This window comes from Micromys minutus, assembly GCF_963924665.1.
Source record: "Micromys minutus genome assembly, chromosome: 4".
NCBI lineage: Eukaryota > Metazoa > Chordata > Mammalia > Rodentia > Muridae > Micromys > Micromys minutus.
The window spans coordinates 37,237,574-37,264,187 of NC_137973.1; the positions used below are offsets into that span (position 1 = coordinate 37,237,574).

Consider the following 26,614-nt stretch of genomic DNA (forward strand, 5'->3'; position numbering starts at 1 on the left):
GTAATTTCTAGACCCCTTACCCCCTTGGGTTTTTTTTTTTTTTTTTTTTTTTTTTTTTTTGAGACAGGGTTTTTCTGTATAGCCGTGGGTGTCCTGGAACTGTTTCTGTAGACCAGGCTGCCATCAAACTCATAGCATTCTGCCTGTCTTTGCCTTCTGAATACTGAGATTAAAGGCATGAACCACTATAACCAGCAGGAAAGTTTAAATTAGTAGGTGTACAAATGTATGTGCTGAGGATATCGCATAAGAGTGAATATTGTGATCAAAGTTCTGGGTTCAGTCCCCAGCCCAGCTTAAAACTGAATATAGAGGCAAACCTGGAAATCCCAACTCTCAGGAGGGAGGGTAGAGACTGTTAAAAGTTCAAGGTTATGTTGAACTACACAATATCTCAAAAAATAAGACCTAGCATAGTGTCGGTTTTTGTTGGAAAATAATTTCTTTAGCTTCCCACCCTAACTTGTATTCAATAGCAGTTGCATGCTAGATACATAATTTTAAATGTCCCCAGTATCCAGGTCTCTAACACCCAACCCAGTTGTTACTACTAAATATATGCAAAAGGATGGTTGCATCAGTTTTTTTAGTTCCCCTTAATAAATTATGACTTGTGTTTTTACTTCATTCATTTATTTTATTTAGTTTTCCAAGACAGAGTTTCTGTCCTTGAATCTGATCTGTAGACAAGACTGGCCATGAACTCAGATTTGTCAACCTGGCAGTTTACATTGTTAGTTACCTAAGTTTTTCTTGGGGTGGGGAGTGCTTGTTTGGTGGTTGGTTTGACAGGGTTTCTCTGTGTAGCCTTGGCTGTCCTTGAACTCTAGGTCAGGCTGGCCTCAGATTTGTCAACGTCTCCCAAGCCTTAAGATTAAAGGAGTGCACCACCACAGCCCATATTATCTAAGGTTTATCGTTAATCTTAGTTCCAAAAGAGGTGTAGCTCAGTGGTAGAGCTTTTGCCTAGCATGAATGAGAGAAAGGGTTCAGTTCTCAGCACCACAAAACACACGAAAGAGGAAGAAAAGTCAAAGCAAACATGGCTTGTGTGCTTCACTTATGGTGCATGTGGTGTATTTGAACCTAATGCATCAGAAATTTGAACTTTGAAGGCAAGAGTTTTATTCATAATCACTATTGGAAATTTTGTAAGTATGCTGTCCAGTGAAATTCTGGTAGAGGAGATTCTGACCAGTTTGGTTGGGTCTTTGTTTTTTTTTTTTTTTTCTTTAAAAAGAAAGTACTTTTTGCTTTAACTCCTAAAATAATAGTTGATAATTAGTAATAACTCTTTCCCTGTGAAAAAGTGGGGGAATAGTTGAGACTCTTCTAATTGTTTCTCTCTCTCTTTTAAGATTTATTATGTATACAGCATTCTACCTGCTGTATGCCACGGCATGCCAAGAGAGCATCAGACCTTATTATAGATGGTTATAAGACACCATGTAGTTGCTGGGACCTGAACTCAGGACCTCTGGAGGAAAAGCCAGAGCTCTTAACCTCTGAGCCATCTCTCCAGTCCAATTGTTCTCTACTTTTAAAGTGTCTGGCTTTAGAAAGAATAAAGGATATTTGTTTTCAGACAGTTAAAAGTCAGTACCACTTATAAATATTATTATTTGGAGTTGCTAGCCAATTTTGTATAAATGCTTGATCAATACCTAAAAGTTTTTTAGACTTGATTTGATTGAAAACCATTCAGTTACCTATAAAATCTCAGAAAAATACTAATTTTTATATTCAATTGTGCTTAATGTATATTGCTTGGCCTCATTAGTATTCAAGATTGGCTCTGCAATACTCTCAGATTGTAAATTGTAGGAGTGTTTACTTATGATATGCCACCCCAGTTCAAATTTAAAGACATTGTTTTTCTTCCTTTTTAAAAGACAAATTTTCTGTGTATTCCTGTCGTCCTAGAACTTAATTTGTAGACTAGACTAGCCTCCAACTCACAGAGAATCCTCTTTTTCCTGAGTGTTGGGATTAAAACCCATCATTTTTAGCACTTTAAATTTACATTACTTTATGGTTTTATTTTATTGGAGGTGGTTTGAGACAGGGTTTCTCTGCGTAGCCCTGAGTGTCCTGGAACTTGGTATATAGACCATGCTGGCCTTGAACCTGTCTCTGCCTCTCCAGGGCTAGCATCAAAGACATGCTTTTTCCTGCCCAGGCTTTGTTTTTTAAAACATGGTTTTACTCTGTAGTTCTGGCATGTCCTACCATGTCAGAAGACAACTTTGGCTTTTTTTTTTTTTTTTTTTTTTTTGGATGTCTACCTTTATAGGGATCCCAGGGATTGAACTCAGGTTTTCAAGCTTGTGCACCAAATAATTACCTTTATTCAACAAGTCATTTTACCAGCTTAGCACCATTCTTGTTTGTGATGTTTTTCAAATGGAAATATTTATCTCTCGATTGCCTATCATTTTTCTTTCCATAAAAAACAGTTGCCAATGTAATATGCACCTGTAGCCTTAGCACCTTGGGAGGTGAGATTGTGGAAAGATTCTTTGGGGCCAAGAATTCAAGGTCAGTATAGGAAAAACCTCATCTAAATATACATCATTTTTACATTTATTTACTTATTTACTTATTTTTGTACTTGAATTTATCAGTGTACAAGTACACAATTGTGTAGATGTCAGAGGATGGCTTGCCAAGTCAGCTCTCTTCCACCCGGTGGGTTCTGGGAATCTTGGTGGAAAAGTCTTTTTACATGCTGGAACATCTCAATAGCTTGTAACAATTTTTTTAAAAAAATATTAATTTTTATTTATGAGTACACTGTAGCTATCTTCAGACACACCAGAAGAGAGCACCAGATATAGGTGTTGTGAGCCACCATGTGGTTGAACTCAGAACTTCTGGAAGAGCAGTCATTGATCTTAACCACTGAGGCATCTCTCCATCCCAAATTGTAACAATTTTTATTGTGTGTATTATGTGTGGGCACATAAATGTGAAATGGTGCTTGTGCCCTGGTAGTTTGTCAGAAGACAGATTGCAAGAGTTCCTTCTCTCATAATCTGGTTCCACTGCAGCTGTCCCAGTATACCTCTTTCTTCCCACTGTTAGCCACCCTCTCTTCTACCCAGGCTGACCTAGTCAGTTTCTCTGAAATACACCACACTTGTTATTGTCCACTCATGGCAGAAATCTTTACTTGAAGCAAGACTTTAAAAAAAAGAAAGAAAGAAAGAAAATCCACAAGAGCCCATGCCTTTAATTTCAGCACTCGGGGCAGAGGCAGGTTGATCGCTGAATTTGACACCAGCCTGGCCTACAAAATTTCAAGACAGCTAGGACTACAACACACCAGGAAAATACTGTGAGGGCCAACAAGGTGGCACAGTGGGTAAAGGAATTGAGTTCAGTCCTAGGAACCTAAGGTGACTCCCAAAAAAAACCATCTTGACATCCATGTTTTCGTGCTACACATCTAACATTCACAATAAGTCTTTTAAGGGGAAATCACATAATACTACAATGTTCCTATTTTCAAAGAACTTAGAATTTCTTAGTTCAGGCTTGTCTTAGGTGATCTTTATGCCTAGGATATTTATTTGTTTTTACTCTTAATTTTACAGGTTCTGTTCAAATTCCCTCTCAGTTGTCTGTGTTGTATTGTTTTGCTGCTAGTACGATGGTGAAAGGAGTGTGCCTAACTAGTGTATTGTGTGACATGGAGCACCTGGGTGGTTAGCCTGGCAGCTGAAGTTTGTGTTCTTCACTCTACTTGTTTCCAGTGTAGCTTTTCTGATCTAGATTATAAACTCCAATGAGGAGTTACTTTTGTTTTCTAGAAAGCCTAACATACTGTTAGATGTCTGTAAGATACTTGTGCTAGCTGGATATCACAACTTTGGAGGTGATGGGGAGATTAGCAGGACTTTGGGATAATGTGGGGTCTTTGCAGAGGATGTACCAAGAGTGAGCACTTTCAAATACCTGCATCACTAGACAGTGATTCTAAGCCTCCCACCCTCTGCCCCTCATTCTTTAATAGATAACTTTGTCTTTGTTTCTGCCTCCAGTATGAAGTGTAACGGAACAGACTTTACCACCTGAAACTGCTGCTTCAAGTTCAGATCAGGCAAGGAACAGACCCGCAACAACCAATAACACCAAAGAAGAATACACAAGTTGAAGACACAACACTTGATCTGAAACAAGAAGTTTGTGCCTACTCAACAGCTTTGAAAGAGCACTTCCCAACGCTGCTAGTAGTCTTTGTTTTCTTCAGTGCTGTACTGTGAGATTGCCCGGTGCAGCAGCAGTTGTATTCTTTATTAGCTTGGTAGATCATTTCCTCTCGCTCTCTTTTTTTTTTCTTTCTTTTCTCTCTTTTTTTTTTTTTTTTTTTTTTTTTTTTCTTTTTTTTTTTTAATACTAGCAACTTTCATCCTTTGGAACTTGTGCTGAAAAAAGTCAGCAAATACTACTGAAAGTGCAATATTTCATTATCACTGCGAGGTAGGTTTAAATTTTCATTAAAAATATATAAGCTGGAAATGATAGTATATGAATGGATGGTTTACATGCTTACTGTATTGCTTGTTAGGCATTGCTAGTGCCAGAAGAGTTTAGTAGTGAATAAAGTGTTCATAAATGTAAATTTAGAGTATTTAATTACAAAATATTACTGTTAAAAATAGACTAAAAGAAGGTTTTTGGTGCTAAGAGTATAAGGAACAGGAGGAATCTGGACAAAGCAATATTTTGTCAGGAGGAAAGGGTCTTCTACAAGAGTACAGAAGTAATGGTTCTCGTATTTTTCTAGGAGGCCTGAGAACATAGGACTGTAGTGAGCAGTTAAGTTACACACAGGTAAAAACTGTAGAGAATACAGTTTTTGTGGGGTGTGTTGAGTAACTGGACAGAGAAGCTTTTTGGAGCTAAGTTCTGAAAGTTACAAAATATTAGCTCTGTCCTATATGTATGAGAGCCATTGGATAACCATCCAATGGTAATTAGAAGTTGTTAGGACTTTTTCAAAGGGAAGATTGCTTGATTCATTGAAGATGAGAAAATCTGCTGAAAAAGTAGACAATTAAAAAAGGTTGTATAGATGGAGAAGCAGGCAGAAAAGGGGTTCTAATAGGTAAAAGGATCTTGTAACAGCTTTACTGTGAAGCTAAGCCTAAGAAAACAGCCTTAGTTCATCCAATTGTTCAAACTAGGAAGAACATTTGTCATTCACCAAAATAAGTTTGTGCCAGAGCCTGTTGAAATGGGGACCTGTTTGTTTGAAATCAGATGAAAAAGACTAGTATGGTATATTGGTTACTTGAGGGAATTAGAGTAATGAAGAGCGATTTTTTTTTCTTTATAGTTTCTAGGCTTTTAAAAATGTAAAGCCTTTGAATTGAGAATGGAATCAGAATCATTGGGTTATAGGTAATAAAGGAAATACTATGAAGAGAACATTAAAGAAGAGCAACACAAACACATAGGAAAGGAACATAAAGGAAGATGATTTCAAAAGGTTGACAACCATTTTTTAAAATGTTGCAGATGAAATTGAATGGAAATGGAAACAGTTTGTCTTATTCATTTCAAGAAGCACACAGATCTGTTGGAGAGGAGCACTTTCTTTTATTTTCTGTGTATGAGTGTGTGCCTGAGTGTCTATTTGTGCACACAATGTGCTGGCAGGATCCTTCAGAGGCTAGAAGAGGCATTGTGGATCCCCTGGAACAGATGATAGTGAAGTACCATGAGTGCTGGGAACTGAACCTTAGCAAGACCAGCAAGTGCTCTTAGCCACCCATATTGTTTCTTCTTTTTTGTTTTGTTGTGAGATTTTTTGGGGGGGGGTGGATTTTTTGTTGTTGTTTGTCCGTTTTGTTTGTTTGCGACAAAGGTTTCTCTATTTATAGTTGGCTGTTCTGAAACTTTGTTTCTAGACCAGGCTAGCCTCAAACTCAGAGATCACCTGCCTTTGCCTACCAAGTGCTAGAATGAAAGGTTTGTGCCATCACTTCTTGGCTCCCATTCTGTTTTTCTTTCTTTTTCTTTCTGTCTTTCTTTTTCTTTCTTTCTTTTTAAGATTTATTTATTTTCTGTATAAGTACACTGTAGCTGTCTTCAGACACTAGATGAAATCATTACAGATGGTTATGAGCCACCATGTGGTTGCTGGGAATTGAACTCAGGACTTCTGGAAGAGTAGTCAGTGCTCTTAACCTCGAAGCCATCATCTCTTTTGCCCCTATATAGTGATAAGTTTATATCCAGAACCAATTTTAAGATAATTGTTCTAGCATATCTTTTGTCTTTTTCTTCCTTGTCTGATTTTAAAGAATAAGTTTAGGCTATTGTTTCTTCTTTTGGGCTAGATGCCTACCACAAACTGAAGTTGCTTATAAGCTAGAGGAAGAGACCAGGGAATATATGTACTTCTAGTACCAATTTCTTGGTGGGCTGAGAGGCAAGACATGAGCCCACAGCTTGAAGATAGTATGGATAACAGCAAGACTGTAATTTAAGGATGCTAGATTGTTGTGTGAAAGACCATTTTATTTCATGGACATGAATTACGGAGATGGATATAGAGTAGAAATTTCATTTGCTATAGCTTGATCTAATCTTTGTATTCTGCATATTGCTGTATGAACAGTTTTCAATACATGAGATGAGTGAACCCTTGTACTCCTCACTACCTGAAAAGTGTGTTGTATGTACACCATTGCAAACCATACAATTGAAGTAGAAGATCTTGGCTATAAGGCCAGTGTTCTCGTGTTCTGATTGTAAAGTTGTAGAATGCTTAAATGGTAATGTAATAGAATCCCTGAGTGGTGTTTGTTTTAATGTTTAGGTTAGCATACAAAGAAGCAATGGTTTTCATTATTTTCATTTGTATATATGGTTATTTGGAAACTCTAGTTTTAAAGTGGATTATATGTAAAATTTATGAAAGTAGTACATAGATGAGAAGGAGTAAAGAAACAGAAGGCTTGGGAAGAGATTTGGGGACATGTGAAAGTTCACATGTATTAGTTTTGAGTCGTTTACTTAAAACAGTCTAAAGATAACCAAAAGAAAAATATAGGAAATTCTAGGGGGGTTGTTTTTCTGAAGGTAATTTTTATTTTTTAGTTTGTAGTAATAATATCGAGAGAAAACTGTTTAAGCTTTTAATGGATGACAGGGTAACTTGCTAACTACAAGGGACTCGTGTTCTGAAACTAAAGGCACTGTTTCCAGAGTCAGCACAGCGGTGCAGCTTATCCGTCACAAAAAATCCAGGAACCAGTGAATTTAAGACTTGTTTTTAGGAAGGTCTCCAGGTGTATGTTCCAGATTCTGTTGTGCCCTGTTTTTCTTAAAGCTCTAATAATAAGCAATTATGCTAGCTAGGTACTTAATCTAAGTTTTTTTATGTGAAGGACACCTTGAACTATCCCAACATCCTAATATGGGTATGAATATAGAACAATAAAAGACTATAAGCTTGATCTCTGCAAATTTAAACAGGTTAACCAACAAAGAGCACTTAAGGGAGATGAAGTGATGGCTTAGAGGCTAAGGCTGCTCCAAAGCAACTTCCAGGGGACCTTTGATTCCTAGCATCCATTTAGGTGCTCATAGATCTAGTGGCTCTTGTGACTCTACAGGAAACCAAACATTTGTGGCATACCCACACATAAAAGGACTTTTCTAATGACTTAAAATGTTAGGTTATAGTGTTTTCTTGGTTGGGTTTTTGTTGTTGCAACTTCTTTAAGACTAGGTCTTAATCCAGGCTGTTCTCTTACTAGGGAAGGATGTTCTTGAGTTTATCCTCTTGCTTCTGCCTCCCAAGTCCTTGGATTACAGACACGAATTGTTTATAGGGTTTTTGTTGTTTTGTTGTAGGGGTGGGTAATGAGGGTTGGAATATTTCCCTAATGTGCTTTGTTAATAAATTGAATAAAGGATGTGTGCTTAAATTACAGTTACTAAAACTTTACTGAACAGGGAAATAATCAGTTCTGCTTTAATCAAATACTATACAAACTGTGAAATACACTTTAGTAATAGTTACTGCAATCTACACTGAAAACAATAGTATGAACAACTACTGAATTTGGGAAGCTGAGTGGAGAGCCAATGTGGAGGTGTACATCTGTATTCCTAGCGTTTAGGAGATTGAGGCAGGAAGGTTCCGTAGTTCAAGATCATCCTCCACGGCTTATTTCAAAGCCTGCCTGGAGTCAACATGGAGCTACATAAAACTTTGTCTTCAAAAAAACAGCTGAAAGGAATAGTGGAAGTTATTACACAGTTCAGGCAAACAGACTTACTATTTTTAGAACTAAGGAAATTAACCTATGGAAGGGAATTGTTACATTGAGGCATTTTTTTCAGATGTTAATGGCACAAAATTAAAATGACTAGATTTTTTTTTTTTTAAGACTTATATATACGACTACACAGTAATTATCTTCACACACACACCAGAGGAGGGCATCAGGTCCCATTACAGATGGTTGTGAGCCATCTATCTCTCCAGCCCCCTAGAACTTTTTTTAAGAGGGAATTTGGAAATCACATAAACTCTGACTTTACATTTGAGAAAATAATCTCTGGAAATCTAAATGTAACTACCAGAGATACTAATCTATGGACAGAGCCTAGATCGCTAATATATTGTGTGTGTCAGTCCTGGTTGACTGAATAATAAGCCAGCATGGGTTAAGAGTGTGAGCCATGCCAAGCATGATAGCACATGTCTTTAATCTCATCACTCTGAATGAAGACAGGCAGATTGGTGGGAAAGGGGTATTCTTTCTACAGAGTGCTAGTGTGTATTGGGAATAGAAGTTTGGAAATGAGTGGTGGTGGTTGGTTGGGGTTACAGCTTTCTGGGTCTGTCTTTTCCTTGTAAAATTCAAAAAAAAAAAAAAAAAAAATAGGAGTTTGACATTCCTGATCTAAGTCATTAGCCAGAATAATGGTCCTCAAATTAATTTGGTTATATTTCATGTCAGTGAGAAGCCTTGAAACTACATTATGGGTTATATAATTACACTATGGTTGCCTTTGAAAGAGTGCTAACCAATGGCAGAAAATAAAAGTAAACAGTACTATGGAAACAGGTTACCTGTTAGTATAGGTTCCCGTTCTCTATATTAGTATGGTGTGTATACGGGGATTTTGTTTGATTGAATCTCTTTTGTTTCTAAGTTTTTTGGTAATCAGGTCTTCTAAGGTTTTTGTTTTGTTTTGTTTTTTTTAATTAACTCTTTCCTTTCTAAGTACTGGAATTACAAGTAAGTTAGTGATTACAAGGGTGTACTACCATGCTTAGTTAAAGTATTTGTTTTGTTTCGGAAAGCATTCTCAACTTTCCTTTCTAATGTTGTGACCCTTTCTTTAATGTAGTACCTCCTGTTGAGGTGACCTCCAACCAGTCACCAGAAGAGGGCATCAGATCCCATTAAAGATGGTTGTGAACCTGGTTTCTGGGAATTGAACTCAGGGCCCCTGGAAGAGCAGTCAGTGCTCTTTACCACTGAGCCATCTCACTAGCCCATGAAACTATTTTCATTGTTACTTCATAGCTATAATTTTGCTGCTGTTGATCATAATGTAAATATCTGTTTTGGGGTGGTCCTAGACCCCTGTGAAAGAGTCATTTTTGAAGACTCCCACAAGGAGTCACAACCCACTGGTGTGTTGGGTGGATTGTTTTTGTTGTGCTATTTTCTTCTCTTTTGTAAAACAGATTTTACTATAGTCCTTGCTGGCCTCCAACTCAGCAATACTCCCGATTTAGCCTCTCAAATGCTAGGATTATACACATGAGCTATCATGCTTGACCTTTATTTTTTCTTTAATTTTTAATCGTCTCAGGGACATTATATATGTGGTGTGTTTTACTGCTTCTAATAAGTCTGGAATACACATTAGACTATTATTAAATAGTTGTGTCTTTAATAGTAAGGTTGAATAGTTAGTCCTGGGAATAAACATGTTGACTTGCTTGTGCTTTCCTTGCCTTTCATATACATTTCTTTCTGCAGACAGTGCCTCTGCTATGGAGTTGAATTAGATACCCAAATGTGTAGGGCCATTCATTTGGGTATATTTACATTATAGTAGGCTGAGAACAAATAAATAAGAAATAGGACTTCACTGTCAGTAAATTTTGTATTTTAAAGTTAGATAAGCAGCGTATCTGATACATCAGCTTAGTGAGATGAGCTATATTCATACATCTTATATTCATATCATACAATAATTTATAGAAACTTATTTTTATCTTAGGCAAAATCGTAAGTGCAGTATTCTGTTTTTCCATTGGATTATAATTGAGAATGGATTCTGTTTAAACTGTTTGGAAATTGAAAAGAAATTTGGATCAATGATCTGCTAAAGTCCTTTTTTTTTGTTGTTTTTTTTTTTGTTGTTGTTATTTTTGTTTGTTTGTTTTTTGAAACAGGGTTTCTCTGTGTAGTCCTGGCTGTCCCTGGAACTTTCTCTATAGACCAGGCTGGCCTCTAACACAGGGATCTGCCTGTCTCTGTCTCCTCCTGCCCCTCTTCCATTTCTGCCTCTCCACCAAGCTGGGATTAAAAGTGTGTGCCAGCATTGTCTGGCAGCCATTAGTGTCCTTATGACATTTTAAAGGCTGCTGACTGTTTAATGTATCTGACAGAACCTTTCAGTGTGACACTTATTCATATACTTGTAAACATTATGCTATGTTGCCACAGCTGCTTGACATGGAGAATATGCTTACCTTGTCATCAGATCCTCAACCTCCTGCAGCCCCTCCTTCACTTTCTTTACCTTTATCTTCATCATCTACCTCATCCTGGACAAAAAAACAAAAGAGGACCCCCACATATCAGAGATCTGTAAGTCAGGAAAGGAGTGATCTGGTTTGTCTTTCATTTTGTTAAGTAAGCATGGCTTGTGAGGACCACGTAGTCTGGTTGAAGTGCCTGTAGGCTCAATTTATAGCTTCCTAATAATTCCTTTGACCTTGGCCTGAAAGATAACTTTAGGACCATGCTGCTCTAAGAATATCTTAAAGAATGAAGAAGCATTGCTTGCCTTAGATCTTGTTGGAAGTGGAGAATTTCAGAGCCTTACCTTCACTAAATCTGATTCTGCTTTAGTTGGAGAATTTAAAGCTCATTGTGTGGAGGTGTAGACCTTGTTTGAGTCCTCTACCAGTGGATTTTGGCAAGTGGTTGTTTTCTTCTTGGTAAAATGGGCAAAATTATATTATTTTTGTGAGAATTAGGTTAATATATTTCAGAATAGTGACTAATACAAAGGAATTAAAACCTAATTACTAACAGGTGTGCATTGATTTGCATATTTTGAACATCCCAGGTATTATTGTATCATTTTAACTATCTATTTTTTTTCCTTTGATACAGGGTTTCTCTTTGTAGCCCTGCCTCTTAAGGAATTCACTCTGTAGAGTAGGGTGGCCTGGATCTCTTTCAGCTATCCACCTGCCCCTGCCTCCTGAATGCTGGGATTAAAGACTTGTTCCACCACCACCTTGCTTAACCATCAATCTTTCAAGAATTTTGGTCCTTGGGGCTCTGGTTAAGAGTGCTGGCTGCCCTTCCAGAGGACCCAGGTTTGATTCTCAGTACCCAGCAGGTCACAACTGTGACTCTGGTTCCAGCAGACCCAGTGATTGATTCTGCCCCCTTTGGACAGTAAACAATATGTGGTGCACAGACATACATGTAGACAAAATGCTTATCATTCACATTAAATAAAAAAGAATATTGGTCATTAAAGATATATCTTTTTAATAATTGCCCAACATTTCATGGAACTGAAAATGTGGGACTTTTTAAAAGTTAATGTAAAGACTTAGAGATGGTGCTGTGGTAAATTACTTCTTAGCCTTTTTTGGATGCTTATTCATTTTATGCTTTTTAATTTTTCTTAAGATTCTTTTATATATATATATATGTGTGTGTGTGTGTGTGTGTGTGTGTATATATGTATATATATATATACACACACACATATGTATGTATGTATGTATGTGAGTATATCGTAGCTGTCTTCAGACACACCAGAAGAGGGCATCAGATCCCATTACAGATGGTTGTGAGCCACCATGTGGTTGCTGGGAATTGAACTCAGGACCTCTGGAAGAGCAGTCAGTGCTCTTAACCACTGAGCCATCTCTTCATTCACTTATGCTTCCTTTTAACTTATCGAATAATTCATTTTAATGATTTATGAAATACCCAGGGTAAAATAGTATTTGACCTAAACAGATTGCATTGTATTATATTTTATTTTAGTAACTGCTTTGTCATTGAAGGCTTTTTTTTTTTTTTTTTTGCTTTATTAGACCTTAGAATTGATCATAGAAACAGATGACATTAGAGATAATCAGTGTATTTTTTTGGGGGGGGGGTTTTTTTTGTTTTTTTTTTTTTGTTTTTTTTTTTAGCAAGGAAAGGTCTTGAATGTCCTTAGAAATTAACTAAACAACCTTTTCTGGCTGGGCTTTTTTGTATTAGAGGTTTTTTTTGTTTTTTTTTTTTTTTGTTTTGTTTTGACTCATAATTTTCAGTTTTTCCCTAAGGACTTGTGTTGTGCCATAATTTTAAATTTTGAATTAAATATTGAATAAAATATCTATTGTTAATCTCTACTAATTTTATGAATTTAATCTGCATGGTTTACCAAATAGTATTAAGGTATTTTCTTAATCTGGTAATTCTAGGTTACCAGTTTTTATATTAACAACTTTTGTTCTAAAATTGTTTCAGTAATTTAAAGTTAATGTTAACATTCACTGATGTGTGGTACTTTAAGAGGTTAACACAGAAGGGTAAAGGAACTCTCTGTAAAACCCAGAGAGGAAAACTACACCTCCTCTTTTGGATCCTGTCTGGAGTCACAAATGAAGGAAAAAAAAAACCAACTTTCACTAATGTGTTTTACCTAGTGTTAGTATTGTTTGGGTTTTTTTTGGGGGGTTATAAATGAAAATTCTTCATAAGTTATTTAATAATTTTCTATATCAATTAAATAAGTATTTCAGTAAAAGTCTATAGACTTTTTATCTATTTTCTTTGTCTTTCTATAGCAAATATATATTTATGAAGATGTATATAATCAGATTTAGTATGCTGTGGAAATTACAGATAGATCTGTATATATTGAGGATTTTTGTTTTCTTTTTTAAAACAGATGAGCTTTGATCCAAACCTTCTCCACAACAATGGACACAATGGGTACCCCAATGGTACTTCAGCAGCACTTCGTGAAACTGGGGTTATTGAAAAACTGTTGACCTCCTATGGATTTATTCAGTGTTCAGAACGGCAAGCTAGACTTTTCTTCCACTGTTCACAATATAATGGCAACCTCCAGGACTTAAAAGTAGGAGGTAATCTGTCAACTCACCTTTGAACTCCCTATTGTGTGCCTGTTTGTTCCTGATAATACTTTTCAGTCTATTATAAGCCAGAAAATACAAACATTTTAGCTTTGCTTACTACTGAAATATGTGTACTAATTTTTACTGTGGCAATGTTATTTTGAGGTCTGAAAAACTTAACTGGTAAAAAGATATATTTGAGTATTTTTTTACATTAGATACTTAGAAGATTTAAAGAAATGAAGTTATAAGATTTCTCATAAACTAAAACAACAAAAAATCCCAAGAGGCTAAAAAGATGCCACAGCAGTTATGAATACTTGATACTGGTGTGTAGAACCTAGGTTCAGTTCCTAGCACCTTCACTTCAGCTTATACTCAACTGCAGGGGATCCAATGGCCTCTTCTGGCCTTTGTGGGCACCAGACACCAAATGTTGTAGTCTACATACATACATACATGCATACATACATATACACACACACATACATGCATGCATACATACATACATACATACATACAGGCAAAACTCTCATACACATTAAAAAAAATCTTGAGAATGAACTTAGAACTGTGGCTAACATGAGTATTTAGTGTGTATCAGATGCTAGAAGTGTGTGCTGGTTAGCATCATTCTGTTTAATACTCTCAGCAGTTTTGTTAGAAAGAATTCTCATTTTATAGATAAGAAAGCCAAAGTGCAGAGAAGTTAAAGTAAGACATTTCCAATCTTGTATTATCTTCTCATTTATAATGTGTGTAATTCCCATGAAAACTAGCATTTGATATAACTACTTCAGTCTAAGACAATCTAAGTCTGAAATGCTTGTGTGTGTGTCCGTCAATTGGAAGGCTCAATAAAATACACATTGTACTTGATTCCCCAGAGTTTGTCTTTACCTAGGTCTGAAGTGAGGCTCAAGAATTTGCATGGTCTCCTAAGCTCCCAGGTAACGTTGATACTTCTGGCCTAGGAACCATTCTTTGAGAACCACTGGTTTATGGCAACTCAAATGTTTCCCACCTTAAAGTAGAGCTCAAATTCAAGATGCCATTTTTCAAGCATTGGTCCAACAAACATAACACATTCTTTATTTTAGATGATGTTGAATTTGAAGTATCATCTGACCGGAGGACTGGGAAACCTATTGCTATTAAATTGGTGAAGATAAAACCAGAAATACATCCAGAAGAACGAATGAATGGACAAGTTAGTGACTTTGATACTTTGTATTTCCTTAGGGCACCATATTTGCATATTTTTCACATTAGAAAAGGAAGATTGTCCCCTGCCTCCTCAGTTTGCACGAAGAGAGCTCTAGTATATAAAGATAATTTAAGATTAGATTAGAAGCACTGGCATTTCTTGACCTGAACTAAAGACATGATCAAGACTCAACTTGGGTTTTACACATAACCCTGAGTCTTTACTTACAGTCAGTTTGAATACTGTAAGTTTGAAACTTGGCAGCATGACATCCTCTTGTGGATCATATTAAAATGCATCCCTGTGTATAGTATAGAGGATATTAGAACTCAGTTTATATTGCACAGTGCTGCTCCTGAAATGATTAGCAATGGAAATTTTTTTTTTTTTGACTGGTAGGTTGTGTGCGCTGTTCCTCACAACTTAGAGAGTAAATCTCCAGCTGCCCCGGGTCAGAGTCCAACAGGGAGTGTATGCTACGAACGTAATGGGGTAAACTTGTGTATTTTTCTTAAACCTTTGCCTGATCCATCATGTGATCTATAAACGTACTTTAAAATTCAAAGTAGAAAAACGTAAGCTAGTTGCTAAAATCATTTTTAAATTTGGTTTTATGAGGCTTCAAGTGCAGCATAATAAAATTATTTTTAAAGAAAAATCCATAGGACTTCCAAGTGTGTTAGCTTGCCCAAGTGTGACCTTAGTTAGAATATTAAGGTAAAATACTCCTTTAAATCACTTTTTGGTGGGTTGTGGGGAAGGGGATTTATTTCTGGTTCCTTTTAAGCACTAACTCCAGTTTTGTTTTGTTTTTTTTAATTTGGAATGCCTTATGTAAAGATTGTCTTTTTGAAATGTAACATCAGTCTCTGGGCAAATGCTTCCACGTGTGTAAGTTTTTTGAACTTGGATTGCTGCTCAGCTGTGGACTCAAAGAAGTCATCAGCACCATGGAGGGGGAAGTGTGTTTATGAATAAGACAACTTGTCATACTGCACATAACTAAGAACTTTGGCTTTAAAATGCCAGTGTAAGAAGTATTTGAGTAAGTGACATTGTACAGTGAATGTGCATCCTGTTGAGATAATAATAGCTGGTTAATTCACAGGAAGTATTTTATCTGACTTACACCTCTGAAGATGTGGAAGGGAATGTTCAGCTGGAAACTGGAGATAAAATTAACTTTGTAATCGATAACAATAAACAGTAAGTTCTCATCAATGTTTTCCTAACCTAAATGATTCTTTTTTTTGGTTACATTAAAAAATTTGAAGTGAGAGTCAGGTGTGGTGTTCTGTTCTGATAGTCCCAACACTTCAGAGGTAGAGACAGGATCAGGAGTTGTAGACCAGGTTGGGCTACACTGGGTCTTGTTTCAAATACCAAAAATAACCACCAAAATACCACCTAACTGGTAAATCTGGATACTTTTTATGATCCTTGAAGATTTTGTCCAGCAGCTTGAGACCTTAAAGGTCTGTAAATATTCTATAGTCAAGTATCAGAATATAAAGGTGATTAAAACATGGTCATTTTCAGGGAACTACCTATTTAGTGAAGATTTTCAAGGACAAATACATAACGATTAATTTTGAGAGAACAGTGAAAAGTCAGATAAGAAATGAGAACAATATGGTCAGAAGTATCAGATATTTTGGGAGAAATGGTTAGAAGTTTGAGTTAGCTGTGTTGATGGGGCTGCAGGAACATGAGATGGGCTTTATTACACAGTCCTTGTAAGACTTGGAGTACGGTTATAGTTGTGTAAGTGCTAAAGATAGCAAGCTCTTGAACAGTAGGAATGTTGTAGACTAGGATGATGCAGTACTATGGAAGATAAAGTGTTTATATGGATCAGCCAAGAATCTGGACATGGAATTAACATTGGGAGGATCAGAATCCAGATACTGTTTTTTTGGCCTGGCTTAAGGGGAAGATAATATACTAAGAAGGGACAATTGAACAGTGTATGAATCAAAGTTATTGGACTACTGGAAAATAAAGTTGGGTTATGAGTTTATATATTAATTTTAGATCAAAGGTCTTAATTGAATATGAAGTAGAAAGCCAGGGAATAGATAAAGTAAGTTTCAGGAGGGAGCCACTCTATTTCACCTTTAATAATTTCTTGGCCAAAGATTTGTACTAAATAACTTTTTACCCAGTACTTGTCTTGTTTTTTTTTTTTTTTTTTTTTTTTTTTTTTGAGGCAGGGTCATTATGTAGAACAGGATGGACCACCTGTTCACATAACATACTTACATAGTGAGTTTGTGCATATTTGCACCCTCATATATAGTGCCTCAGGAAGCCAGGAAGGGGTATTATATTCTCTTGAATTGGAGTTTGTTAAAAACTACACTCAACATGGGTGCTAGTTATTGAGCCCATATTCTCTGCAAGAGCAGCAACTACTCTTAACTAAGTTTCTTCATCACTTACACTTAGTCCTCAAAAGAGCATTACTTCATTTGTCTGAATTTGACAGCTACTCTTCTTAACTCATTGACTGCAGCAATAATTTTGTGTGTTGTACAGTTTATACTACGCTTGAAATAAACTTGAGTTTATATTAATACTGTTTTGTTCAAAGATTGAGGCACTGTATAGCAACGTGTTTTCAGTTCTCTAATAAGGTGAAAGCATGGCAAAATCTGTCTCTTGGAGGGCAGGAATAAGGGCAGTCTTGCCTGGCATGTGCCTTTAATTCCAGCATTCAGGCAGCAGAGGCAGATGGATCTCTGAGTTTGAGGCCAGCCTGGTCTACAGAGTTACAGGACAGCCATAGAAAAGCCCTGCCTCAAAAAAAAAAAAAGATAAATTAAGGATGGGTACTAAGTTTAGTACTTCCTAATAACATCTTTTATTTTTACTATCAGTACCTTAGTTTATAACATGTAATACCCTGCTGTGAAACCAGAGCTCCACCTTCTTTAGAAGGTATCTACTATGATCCTTATTTTAGGTTTTCTGTTAGAATTCTGAAGTAGGATAGCATATCAAGTTAAAGTTTGTTTTGTTAATTTTAAAAAGTCAGAAATTGTGAAGGAAACAAAAACAAATCCATTTATGAATTTTAAGTTGGAAAGACGAAGAGTTTGAACATAGTTTTTATCCATAGAGGGACAGGTATCATAAACTTGACATTTGTTCTTAATAGTGACAGAAGTTTTAGGACCTAGAAAACTACTTTGTGTTTTTAGACTCAGTAGTATCTAAGGTTAAATGAAGGATTTAACCTTCATTTTCATTTCTTCCTAGCACTGGTGCTGTAAGTGCTCGAAACATTATGCTGTTGAAAAAGAAACAAGCTCGCTATCAAGGAGTAGTTTGTGCCATGAAGGTAATTGTTAATAAACTTGAAATGTTTGGGTTTGCTGTTTGGTTTTTGAACTGCTTTTAAGCTTTGTACTATAAACCCAAACCACTTGGTTCTCCTGTCTTCTGCTTTAAGACTACTTTCTCATTAACTTAAACTATGTTTCATAAAACTTCCTAGTTCTTTAGGTTAAGTCTTACTTAAGTTGTACTCTTCGGCGTATAGTATAATTTTAAAATAAACTTACTGATTTTTCAAGTTGTAATCATACATTTGTATATTGATTGGTAATTAATGATCTTGTATTTGGGGGCTTTTTGCTTTAGGAGGCGTTTGGCTTTATTGAAAGAGGTGATGTTGTAAAAGAGATATTCTTTCACTATAGTGAATTTAAAGGTGACCTAGAAACCCTGCAGCCTGGAGATGACGTGGAATTCACAATCAAGGACAGAAATGTAAGATCGGTCATTCACTAACTTAATCATTGCCCTTTTAAGATTAATAGTGAATTATATGTTTAAGAAATAGTTAAAATTATGTGACCCCTGCCCATTCCAACCTCTTGATTTAGGGTAAAGAAGTTGCAACAGATGTCAGACTATTGCCTCAAGGAACAGTCATTTTTGAAGATATCAGCATTGAACATTTTGAAGGAACTGTAACCAAAGTTATCCCAAAAGTACCCAGTAAAAACCAGGTTAGTTGTCTTTATCAGCAGTGTCTTCTTTCGACCAATCAGTAGTACAGTGTTATGTGTGCCATACCAAAATTGTAGTCTGTTTTGATTGATACAATTGTGTGTAGTGGAGTGTCTTTTAATAGATACTTTAAAATAAAAAAGCAAAATGCTGAGGGTGTGGTTTAAGGGAAGAGGGCTGGCCTAGCATGCACAAGGCCCCCAGTGCTGCAGAAAGAAAAGAGAAACTAATGAATAGTATGTTGATGGGTTTGCTTTTGCTTATTTGGTATTCACTGAGTGATTAAGAACAAAAAAAGTTTTACCTAAACCGGGGAAGATCCTACTGTATTGGACTTTGTTTGCTACTTCTCCATTCCCCTTTCTTACCATTTGTGAATTTGTGGGTAGGTAAGGTGAAAGGCATTATTGCTGTATAAATGTGAGAGCCAAAGAGGTAAAAAAAATGTTTTTCTTTAGCATTTCTTGGTATCACAGTGCAGTATTAACAATAGTGTTTGATTTATGGTTGTCATGGGGCCTTAGACGATGAAGCTTTTATATTGGACTTATATTGTCAGCACTTTTTTCCCTTCAGGGCACTATATTATAAATAAGCCATTTACTGTGTGTTCTTCTTGTTTGACTTAGAGCTAAAAGGATGAGAAATCTCCAGCTAAAATCGTTTTTCCTTCTCATCAGAATGACCCATTGCCAGGGCGAATCAAAGTTGACTTTGTGATTCCTAAAGAACTTCCCTTTGGAGACAAAGACACAAAATCCAAAGTGACCCTGCTGGAAGGTGACCATGTTAGGTTTAATATCTCAACAGACCGACGTGACAAATTAGAACGAGCAACCAACATAGAGGTTCTATCAAATACATTTCAGTTCACTAATGAAGCCAGAGAAATGGTAAGTGTTTTTTAGCCTTGCTGGATTTTTTATCTAACATTTAGGGACTCTGATTTACACTGTTAGCTGGAAACTTATTAGGCTGACAACTAGTGAATAAAGGTGTTTGTTCCCAAGCCTGGTAGCCTGTGTTGAAAAGTCACTTTATTAAGTGGCTAAGAATCCTACATATCTGAATTAGTTTGGGCTTAGCATCTCTTTCATTCTCTTAGCTATCTTGGAAATACATATAAATGAATTTTAAATTAGAAATCCAGGGACTGGAGAGATGGCTCAGTGGTTAAAGGCACTGACTGCTCTTCCAAAGGTTCTGAGTTCACCAACCACATGGTGGCTCACAGCCATCTGTAATGGGATCTGAAGCCCTCTTCTGGTGTGTCTGAAGACAGATACAGTACTCATACACAAAATAAGTAAATCTTTAAAAAAAATTGAAATCCAGATAAGATGACTGCTAATGAAATGTGGTAATAAATAAGATATCAAAAGGTATATTAAGATTTCCTTTGTAATGTTTAGTAAACAGGTTAAACAGCACTAAGTCAATCTCACCTATTTTATAAATAGTTTTGTGGTTTTTTTTTTTTTTTTTTTTTTTTTTTTGACTATATGTCTGAATGGTGTGTGCCTGATTTGCTACCTAAATATGTCTTATAAACATTTTGTGGACTGACTTTTCTCAGGTATGGTAGGTATTTAGTGTTGTTTGAAATCATAACATCTATAGCATGTCTCAGTGTTGACAGTAAAAACAGATATATTTTTACAAGTTGTTTGTTTTGTGAGACAGGGTTTCTCCTAGCTCTTTTTGTAGATCAGGTGGGCCTTGAACTCAAAGAACTTGCCTGCTTCTGCCTCCTGAGTGCTAGGATTAAAGGTGTACACTGCCACATCCCTGGCCCTCCTATTCCTCCTTCAATTCTTCCTTCATTTGTTTTATGTATATGAGAATTTTGCTTTCATGTATGTATGTATAATGTATGTACCTGGAACTCACATGAGTACCTGGTACTCACAGAGACCAAATTTAGGCATCATATTCCCTGGAACTAGAGTTATAGGTAGTTATAAGCTGCCATGTGAGTGTGTGGGATCACGCATGGGTTCTCTAAAAAAATAAAATCAACAACAAAAACCCTCTTTTCAAACAGAGTCTCATTTTTATTTTTAATGGTATAAAGTATATATCCTGTTTACCATCAGGAGTTTGACAAAGATTAAATTTCAAAATATTCAGGTCCTATCCAAAACTAATAGTGTCTGTCCATCTCTGCAGTAAATAAGCAATTGCATTTCATTAATAAATGGATAAAAATTCATGTGTCTTGTGTGTGCTGGGAAATATTGATACAGTGGTCTCGCTTAGTCTACATTTTTATAGGATAAAAGGAAACAGGAAGAAACAATATAATGCACTATTATTTTTAAACATCTTAAAGGCTTCCTGTGACTTTGAAGTCATAAGATAGCAGTAAAATATTGCTTTTATCATTTATTTATGTTGTATATCAGTAAATATTTGAAATTCTTATGTTACTGTCATTTAGCTTATGTGTTTGTGGTTCAATTCATAACACTTAATTTTTACAGTGTATATTTGCCAAGGAGTGGGACCTGGAAATTCTTAATTACTGGGGTTAAAATAATTTTTTGAAGGCTGATTGGGCTTCAGACTGTAGGTGAGCAGACCAAATTTGACTTAGGGTTTATTGAAACTAATTTGTATATAAGTGAAGAAAAAAGAATCCTAAAATGGGGATACTGTATTCAGACTTTTTAAAAAGAATTCTTAGTAAAATCAACTTGATATTATTTCTGAACTTTTTTTGACAAATGACAATAGCCAGTTAAAAATGTTATTTGGGTTTCATTCAGGGTGTGATTGCTGCCATGAGAGATGGTTTTGGTTTCATCAAGTGTGTGGATCGTGATGCTCGTATGTTCTTCCACTTCAGTGAAATTCTAGATGGGAACCAGCTCCACATTGCAGATGAAGTAGAGTTTACTGTGGTTCCTGTGAGTAGCTGTTGGGGAAAGTGTTGAGGGTTGGTATTCTTCTGACTCCTTTGTAATTTTAATTTTGTTGATTTTGTTTTATTTGTAGGATATGCTCTCTGCCCAAAGAAATCATGCTATTAGGATTAAAAAACTTCCCAAGGGCACGGTTTCATTCCATTCCCATTCAGATCATCGTTTTCTGGGCACAGTAGAAAAAGAAGCCACCTTTTCCAATCCTAAAACTACAAGCCCAAATAAAGGCAAAGACAAGGCAAGTGTTAGGCAATCATGATGGTTTGTATTTCTTTTATCTTTGTTTACAGATTGCATTATAGTTCATATCATGAAATATTGTCTCTGTTTTAAAAATTCTGTACACGTTATCCATGATGGTACCGGGCTGTGACTCTAGCACCTGTGAGGAGGAGGAAGGAAGACCAGGAGTTTAGTCATTCTCAGCTGTGTAGAGTATTTGGACAAGCTTTGTTTTTTTCAGTGTCTGTAATATTAACATTTCATCTTGACTTTTTGCAAGGATATTTTAGCCAGTGTCCTCGCTTCTTCCAGAAAAGAATATCTCCAGGAATTGCCAAGTGAACCTTGGGAAGCAAAACTGGCTCATTTGAGAACCACTTATCAAAAGCTCATACCCTTAAGGAGATTAAAGCTTTCTAAATGTAGAGCATTGCATTCACATATTTGTACTTCACCGTTGCCTGTCCAAAAGTCTTAAATTCTGCTCCTACAGATAATAGAGACAGAATGATTACTTTAAGGTACAAAGATTTCTGTAGTACCAAAGGCATTGGGGTTGTTACTAAGCAATAGAATGTTTGCCATAGAGGCCTGGATTAAACACCCACTAACCTTCCTCCTTCCAAATACATAAAGCAGGTTTGAGGGGATTCTCTGGCAAATAGCCGGGAAGGTCTTGGAATGATTCTCTTAAGGTGTTGGCATTTAATATGAAGCAATAGAAAGAGCATTTCTGACAGAAAAGAAGTCTAGATGAGGGAAGGGGAGCAAGGAAGATTACTTTAGAAAATAGCAAGTCACTGGTTTGAAGAAGGTAGACTTTGGTTTTGGTTGAGGGAGAACATTGATAGTTGGTTCTCTTTAGTTCAATAATGAACTTAGCATACTTCCAAGACTTTCAGTTGGATAATGGCATCAGGTATGTACTTGAACAAAATTTTATCAGTATAGCTCTAAACAGAGTAGACAACTTTAAGGTACATGAGAGGCTTATTGTGTTTTAAAACAAAGCTTTTTAAATTACTACCAAGGGACAATTGTGGTTTTGTACAGTCTTCTAAGTAACTAGGAAGATAGTTTCACTAGTACAAATTTCCTGTCTGGTAAATTACTTGTGTTTACTAAAATAATGTATAATCATAGTAAATTAAGAAGACAAGTGAACTGGTTTTGATGAAATATTGGTATAGTGTAACCTTTCTAGTGCTTTGGTTTGTGCTAGTATTTCTTTTTCTTTTTAATTGGGGATTGAACCCAGGGCTTTGGACTTGGTAGGCAAGAGCTCTATCAGCCTGATTTGTGCTAGTTTTTAAACCAAATTAATTTCTTATATGTAATTTCTTACACTGGGACAGTAGATATTTTCAGCTGCTACTTTAAGAATATTAGAGTTTTCCTCATGAGAACACTTCCTGCTCCGCAGAATTTTTTCTTGGCTGGAAATAATGCATACTCAGCTTAATTTTCTGATAAAACTGAAATGCTCAGTGATAGTGGACTGAGGCAGCTCAGAGTGAAGGCAGGCATGCCTTTTCTTCCTGCATTCCATCTTGTATTAGAGAGTCCTGGGATAAATTTCTGTGGCTCTGACCGTTCTTTGTGTTAAGGATTCCTAAGTACTGTCGTTATATATCTTTCTTTTTTCTTATCATCTGTTAGTGTTCTTGAGGATGTGTGATTATGTTTTGTATTTTCTTTAGGAGGCAGAAGATGGCATTATTGCTTATGATGACTGTGGGGTGAAACTTACTATTGCTTTTCAAGCCAAGGATGTGGAAGGATCTACTTCTCCTCAAATAGGAGATAAGGCAAGATAGTTCTACTTATTTGAAGAAAGGTTAAAGGTTGTCATCTTAATTATAATTGCTAAAGAATAGTTTAAGTTTTGCTAAGTTGGCTGAAGCATCTTTTTACTTGAAAGATTAAGTCTATAAAACAAGGTCTTGTGAGCTTCTAAAACATACTGAATGATAGGCTTTTTTTTAGTTTGAGTTAGGGCTGGAGAGATGACTCATCGGATGGGAGCGCTGCCTGCTCTTCCAGAGGTCCTGAGTTCAAATCCCAGCAACCACATGGTAGCTCAGAACCATCTGTAATGGGATCTGATGTCCTCTTCTGGTGTGTCTGAAGAGAGTGTCACAGTGTACTCACATACATAAAATCTATTTTAAAAATGTTTGAGTTATTTTTAGATATGAGTGTGATGGATACACCTGTAATTCTAAGTCAGTAGGTGAATGCCGCAACTCTTAGATACAAACATATCCACAAGAAAGCTAAAAATGCTTACTAAAATAAAACCGGTATAAAATTACACCAAAAATTTACATTGCTGTGCTTTTTTATACAGCCTTCCTTTAGAGAGATTAAAACTACAAAGAGTACATTGACAGGCAAAATTTAATTATTTATGAATTGAGTCAGCAAGTGTTTTTCTGTAAACTTGTCTATCAAAATAATTACAAAATAGATTTGAAGTAAAAAGCTTGGTCTTAGGGATGTTTTGGGTAAGGTTCTTAAAGAGCTTGTGGAAGTGACAATGGTACGCTAACTATCATCCTTGTTGTTTTGTAGGTTGAATTTAGTATTAGTGACAAACAGAGGCCTGGACAGCAGATTGCAACTTGTGTGAGACTTTTAGGTCGTAATTCTAATTCCAAAAGGCTCTTGGGTTATGTGGCAACTCTGAAAGATAATTTTGGATTTATTGAAACAGCTAATCATGATAAGGAGATATTTTTCCATTATAGGTAAGGAATCCCTTTTGGGCAGCAAAATATTGCTATCATACTGCTTTGTATTAAAGTGTCAATTTAATATAGGTTGATACTTTTTGGTAATTACACTTTTTAAGACCTAGCTTTTCTATTTGTAGTTAGGGCAAGTTGCATACAGAAGTTAGTCATCTGCCATAAACATTGAAATGTATTTACCTGCCTTTCCATATTTCTTTTTCAGTAAAAGAATACTGTTTCTGTAAATATTGGTACTAGAGCAATATAATTTGATACATACAATTATAGCATGTAGTATAAAATGTGGGTTCATTGAACCAGATATTATGATTTCAATCTAGGTTTTTCCACTTAAATATGTTATTATCATCAAATGAATTCTCTTTTTTTTTTTTTTTTTTTGGTTTCTTTACCTTCAAGCTAGAAATAGTGGTACCTCAGTTAATAGGTTTTTGATTTTTTTTTTCCATTATGTTTAAGGATTTAATGAATCAGTACCTTATAGTAGTATCTCAGTATAAGCAGACCTCCCATGGATGTTTCAGGAGAAAAGGCTACATGCTACTGTTAATGTTAGTGGTGGTGGCTTATTTTAATATCACTTCATTATTCTTTCCCTTTAGTGAGTTCTCTGGTGATGTTGATAGCCTGGAACTGGGAGACATGGTTGAATACAGCTTGTCCAAAGGCAAAGGCAATAAAGTCAGTGCTGAGAAAGTAAACAAAACTCATTCAGGTAATGAATTGTGCTTCCTATTCATCCTCTGTATTGATTAGAAGATAGTGGATAGGGTGGGAGAGAAGGATAAGGCCACATTCTATAACATTTGCTCTTGGGTACCCAGATCAGCAGTATACCTACACTGTTTGTCAGTGACCCATGTTGTTGATACTGCCACATTCTAGCAAGTGTTCTTGATTTAAGTAACATTTCAGAGAAAACATTTTGAAACCATTTATAGGGTGGGACAATTTAGTAATAAAAGGAGTCACTGTATAAGACTGTGGCTGTCTTGAAACTTGCTGTGTCCATCAAGCTGATCTCAAACTCAAAGAAAATACTGGTTCTGCCTCCCAAGAGTATATGCCCCCATGCCTAGCTTGCATCTGATTTGGGGGTGTGGTGGGGCAGGAATTATGCATTTTCAATAATTAAAGTACCCTCTTTATTTAATCTAAGAAATATATTATACATTATATATATAAATATTTTTGGAGTTAGGGAATTAGGCATTTTTCTGGTAGACTATTTTGTAGAATCGTAGATCTAAAATTTAAAAAAAAAGAAGACAACTTTAGCTTTCGAGCTTCTGTCTTTTGGGAAATAGGCTTCTGTGTTGGGGGTGGAGCTCAGGGTCTAGCAAGTACAGGTCTCTGGCATCTCCTGCTTTTATTCAGCCTGCAACTAGGTTTTGGCTTTCTTCATCTAAATTGAGACCTAGAGATAGGTCAACTAAGACCATTCATTTAGATTCTACAAATACCTAAGTATACAGTGGTTTTGATACACTAGAGATAAAGTTGTGAAGAAACCAGGCAAGTCCTGGTCATTTATGCTTACTTTTTGTGGGATTCAAAATACAAATTAAAACAAAATATCTATTTGTTGGGGCAGGTTTTTTCCTGTACAGCCCTGGCTATCTGGTACTCACAGAGATCCACCTGGCTCTGCTTTCTGAGTGCTGTAATTAAAGTCGTATACTACCATACCAGGCTCAGAAGACATGTTTAAATATGAGTATTTGTTATACCAAACAAACTGAGTTATTTACCAAACTCAGGCGATTTTAAATGGCATTTTAGAAGCATTTATGTTCAAGAAACATTTATATCTAACTTTATATACAAATATTTATTTTACATTCAAGAAATAGAACTGGTTTTAGAACTGATTCCTATCTCACTTTAAGAATATTAGGCAGCCAACCAGTTGAGCTTTGTGCATACCTGTACTCTCAGCATTAAGAAATCTGGGGAGGATCTTCAGTTCCAAACCACCCCGAGCTGCATAGTAAGATCATTTTGTGTGTATATGTGTATAAGGAGAAGAGGGAAAAATGGGATGGAGAGGTTAGTCACTGGTTAGAAGCTATACACATGATGTTCTTCCAACGGATCTAAATTGCTAGCCCCTACCTCA

At 36.0% G+C, this 26,614-nt stretch overlaps 1 protein-coding gene across 3 annotated transcripts in view; it reads left to right on the forward strand.

Annotated features, from left to right (window-relative positions):
* Positions 1-26,614, forward strand: part of CSDE1 (cold shock domain containing E1) — a 35,506-nt gene that overhangs the window by 3,636 nt on the left and 5,256 nt on the right. Inside the window, exons 2-16 of one of the 3 annotated variants that reach the window (XM_080915915.1) lie at positions 4,044-4,482; positions 10,713-10,856; positions 13,180-13,378; positions 14,470-14,579; positions 14,976-15,068; positions 15,685-15,782; positions 17,838-17,919; positions 18,222-18,350; positions 18,467-18,592; positions 19,274-19,486; positions 21,362-21,502; positions 21,591-21,755; positions 23,440-23,547; positions 24,314-24,489; positions 25,098-25,210. In XM_080915915.1, coding sequence (XP_080772041.1) covers positions 10,722-10,856; positions 13,180-13,378; positions 14,470-14,579; positions 14,976-15,068; positions 15,685-15,782; positions 17,838-17,919; positions 18,222-18,350; positions 18,467-18,592; positions 19,274-19,486; positions 21,362-21,502; positions 21,591-21,755; positions 23,440-23,547; positions 24,314-24,489; positions 25,098-25,210 — 1,888 coding nt within the window. In that variant the 5' untranslated portion in view covers positions 4,044-4,482; positions 10,713-10,721. The remainder of the gene's footprint in view (positions 1-4,043; positions 4,483-10,712; positions 10,857-13,179; positions 13,379-14,469; positions 14,580-14,975; positions 15,069-15,684; positions 15,783-17,837; positions 17,920-18,221; positions 18,351-18,466; positions 18,593-19,273; positions 19,487-21,361; positions 21,503-21,590; positions 21,756-23,439; positions 23,548-24,313; positions 24,490-25,097; positions 25,211-26,614) is intronic. The other 2 variants (XM_080915916.1, XM_080915917.1) reach the window with 2 other exon arrangements.